Source organism: Monopterus albus, unplaced genomic scaffold (assembly GCF_001952655.1).
Source record: "Monopterus albus unplaced genomic scaffold, M_albus_1.0 scaffold26.1, whole genome shotgun sequence".
NCBI lineage: Eukaryota > Metazoa > Chordata > Actinopteri > Synbranchiformes > Synbranchidae > Monopterus > Monopterus albus.
The window spans coordinates 1,022,222-1,025,750 of NW_018127906.1; the positions used below are offsets into that span (position 1 = coordinate 1,022,222).

At 40.3% G+C, this 3,529-nt stretch overlaps 1 protein-coding gene across 1 annotated transcript in view; it reads left to right on the plus strand.

Annotated features, from left to right (window-relative positions):
• The window catches only part of ntng2a (netrin g2a), a 15,219-nt gene extending 14,149 nt beyond the window's left edge, over window positions 1-1,070 (plus strand). The window contains exon 9 of the mRNA XM_020595318.1: window positions 895-1,070. Coding sequence (XP_020450974.1) covers window positions 895-1,070 — 176 coding nt within the window. The remainder of the gene's footprint in view (window positions 1-894) is intronic.
• The last annotated feature ends 2,459 nt before the right edge of the window (window positions 1,071-3,529 follow it).

Sequence of the window (3,529 nt, forward strand, 5' to 3'; positions counted from 1 at the left end):
GTTTTTTTGTCAATATGGGGTGCTGTGTGTACATTAATGAGGAAAAAAATGAACTTAAATGATTTTAGCATATGGCTGCAATATAACAAAGAGTGAAAAATTTAAGGGGGTCTGAATACTTTCCGTACCCACTGTAAGTAGCTTTTTTGGGTGTCTGTACTCTACTTGAGTATTTATTTTTCTGACAACTTTTTACTTTTACTTTCTACATTTTAATACAAATATCTGTACTTTCTACTATTTAATACATTTGAGGGGAACTATAGATTATTTTTATTGACCATTTACAGCAACATGTGCACACTGCTGCACTCCACATTATGCACCCTAACCCTAATACCCAACCCAGATTGTGATTGGTTAAAAAGACCTGTCCTTTCCTCCACTCTCATTTGCATGAGGGTCCATGCCTCCCTGTTTGACTGTCCTCCATGCTGTGTGCTGCTGTGGGTGGGCAGCTGCTATGAGGACATTTGTATATCACATAGTTGTTGCACAGTAATTGAATTTGACTTTAGTGACATGAAATATAAATATGCGTGTGCTGCCAGAGCATACAGAAAAACCAAAAGAATATCAGCATTAAACATGAAGTCATCTTTTATTTCTTAGTTTTATAAAAAGTTACTTATCAAGTTATAATATACGTTACATTGCAGTTACACAGTTGTAACACAGTGCCATGTTACAATACAAAAGCTTGTGTTATCTTGCCACTGCTGTTACATCAGTTATGTCGTCTCTGCATCATGTTATATCACTGTAATGAAAATGATGTGAGCCTCCACTTCCTCATCTCAGAGTTTATTCATTTTTGTTCTTCAGGTGTTGTGTGACAGGTGTGTTTGTGTGTTGAAGGACTGACCTCAGATCAGTTTTCTGTGTCTCTGTCAGACTGTGAGTGTAATGGACACTCCAACCGCTGCAGCTACATTGACTTCATCAACGTAGTCACATGTGTGAGCTGTAAACACAACACACGAGGCCAGAGCTGTCAGTACTGCCGTCTTGGTTACTATAGAAACGCCTCGCTGTCACTGGATGACGAGAACATCTGTGTCGGTCGGTAACACTCACCTGTCTGGATTTTGACTTGATTTAACATCAGGTTAGTTTCATATTACAGGCTCACAGTTGCTCATCACACTGCCCAGTTAAGCCAGTAAGAAACATTCTGACCTGTTTCTGGGCAGTCCACCGTTCGACCTCTGACCTTAACGAAATAACAAACAACAGTAGCCTGATCATATCAATATATCTGTATTAATAACAACAGAGTGCCGTAGGGATGACGTATTTTTCTAGGCCAAACCGGATGTTAGCACCACCCTGGTTCCCTCAACAGGAAGAAAAGGGGATTTTTTTCCATAGACTTTTAGATTATTACAAAAAGTAAGCTCTGTGACAAACAGCAGTTTATGACACTTACACATTTTGTTCAGCAAGATAATCTTCACCAGTGACCACAGCTTTTATGATGTTTGAAGCCCAAATACAATCACCAGATGTAAAAAGCTATTGCTAGGCTATAAACAAACTGCACCACAATCCCGTGACTTCAGTGTCACAACCACGGCTTCTTGTAATTTGATTTCTAGTGCTCCCCTCCCCTACGAAGTTCTTTCATCTAGTTAGTGATCATGGCTGTGTCAGTCGGTAGAGACCACCTTTGTAAGACATGTAAAAGCATTAAAAATCATGGGTAGGGTATTTACTGACATATTTTATTTCATAAAACTAAACATGAAAATCTACTGGCCTTATGTTACTGACCTTATTTTAGGCATCTAACCAAAACCCACAGACCTCAGGTGGAGGGAACCAGAAGTGCAATAACGCTAACTCAGTGTCGGGTTCTAGGACTCCCTACCACGGCACTCTATAAATGACAATAATCCCGCCTGTCTCTGTCAGAGTGTGACTGTGATCTGGAGGGAAGTGTTTCTCCTCACTGCTCTGACTCTGGTCTCTGTCAGTGTAAGGATGGAACCACAGGGAGGCGCTGTGACTCCTGTTTACCTGGATATACTTGGAGAGGAGACGGGGCCAGCTGCACAGGTACACTAATCCAGAATAACATGCTGGCTAAAATAATCCTGCAACTAACAATCCTGCACTAGGCAGATTTTGAGCACTACCCAGTTTCATCTAAGAGTGTGCAGACTCATATTTGTTAGCACAGAATCAAACGTGATAGCAGAATCTTGGCTATGCTTGCATTTATTTCTGAGTCTGCGCTCTCAGATTTCTCCACTGGGGGTTGTGCGAAAGTCTGTTGGCGCCAAAAGTTTCTACACTTATATATCCGTGCCTCAGCAAATGCTGAGTTGCAAACTAAGCAGCCATCAAAATATAGTTTGGGTACCATCAAAATGTTGGTGGGGATTTACTCCCATAGCTTAGCTAACGCTCACACTTTAAATAAAGCTAAAACAACAGAGTAGAAACTATGATGGGCTAAATGTTGGTGATGTGACAATCAAACTGCTATAAAGTGAAACTTCTAATTTCAAACATGTCTTTTAAATCAGCTTTAAAGGCCTGAACATATAGCAAAGTTAGTTCTACACATACTGTAACTCTTTATTGGTTTTCCTTGTATACACTGGACCCAACTGCTGAAATAGCACATAATGAAACAAAACAGGCCCTACGGGGGTCCATTTTAGTTGAGGTGCTTGGATGTGAAATTGTGCAACGATGGGAACAAAATCAATGGGACCTCATAATAAAACCACACTTTTAAAAAATTCATCAAAACCACTGAAATTAAAGGTCAAAGTGTTTATTTGTCATATGCAGAGTTAGGAAACGTGTTTCCCTGTACAATGAAAGTTTTACTTTGCTGTCCACACGAATGCCACACAATACAAGGGAAATATAAAGTACATGAGCAATAACAAATCTAAATAGGCAATAACACAAATCTAAGGCACTTTAAAACAGCAAGTGAAAGAAGCACAATAAAAATACAATAAGAACACAATATACGAGAGAGAATATACGCTACGTGGGAGCCATGGCGTGTAAATACTCAGCAGTGAGTGTGCAATTATGCATGTGCAAAATGAGTATGTAAACAGTACAGATGGAATTACATGAGGTACATCCTGAGTCAGCTGTTTAGGAGACTGATGGCAGTTGGAAAGAAAGATGTCTGTGCAGATTCTCAGTCATCCAGGTCATAGTAAACTGAAAACACTTGGGAGTTCTGGATGTGTAATTTCTCCTTCTTGGCCCCTTCTGCAGTTGTGGGCACTTCCTCTGCCCTCTGATTTAAAGTTCTGATGACTCCCAGTTTGTGTTGAAGTGGATGGTGTGAGTCAAAATGTCCAACAACTGTAGCTGGACCAGGGCTTGTGGATACTAAAGGCTTTATTCTATTATAAAGCCACGTCCGGTTCTTTCAAACCAGGAACTCAGTGAGACGAGGCGGACCACTTGAGTATATAAAAAATATAACCGTGCTGGTTTATTCAAAGAGTCACAGGCAAGAATTAACATTACACGTCCAGGCATCTTCCACCCC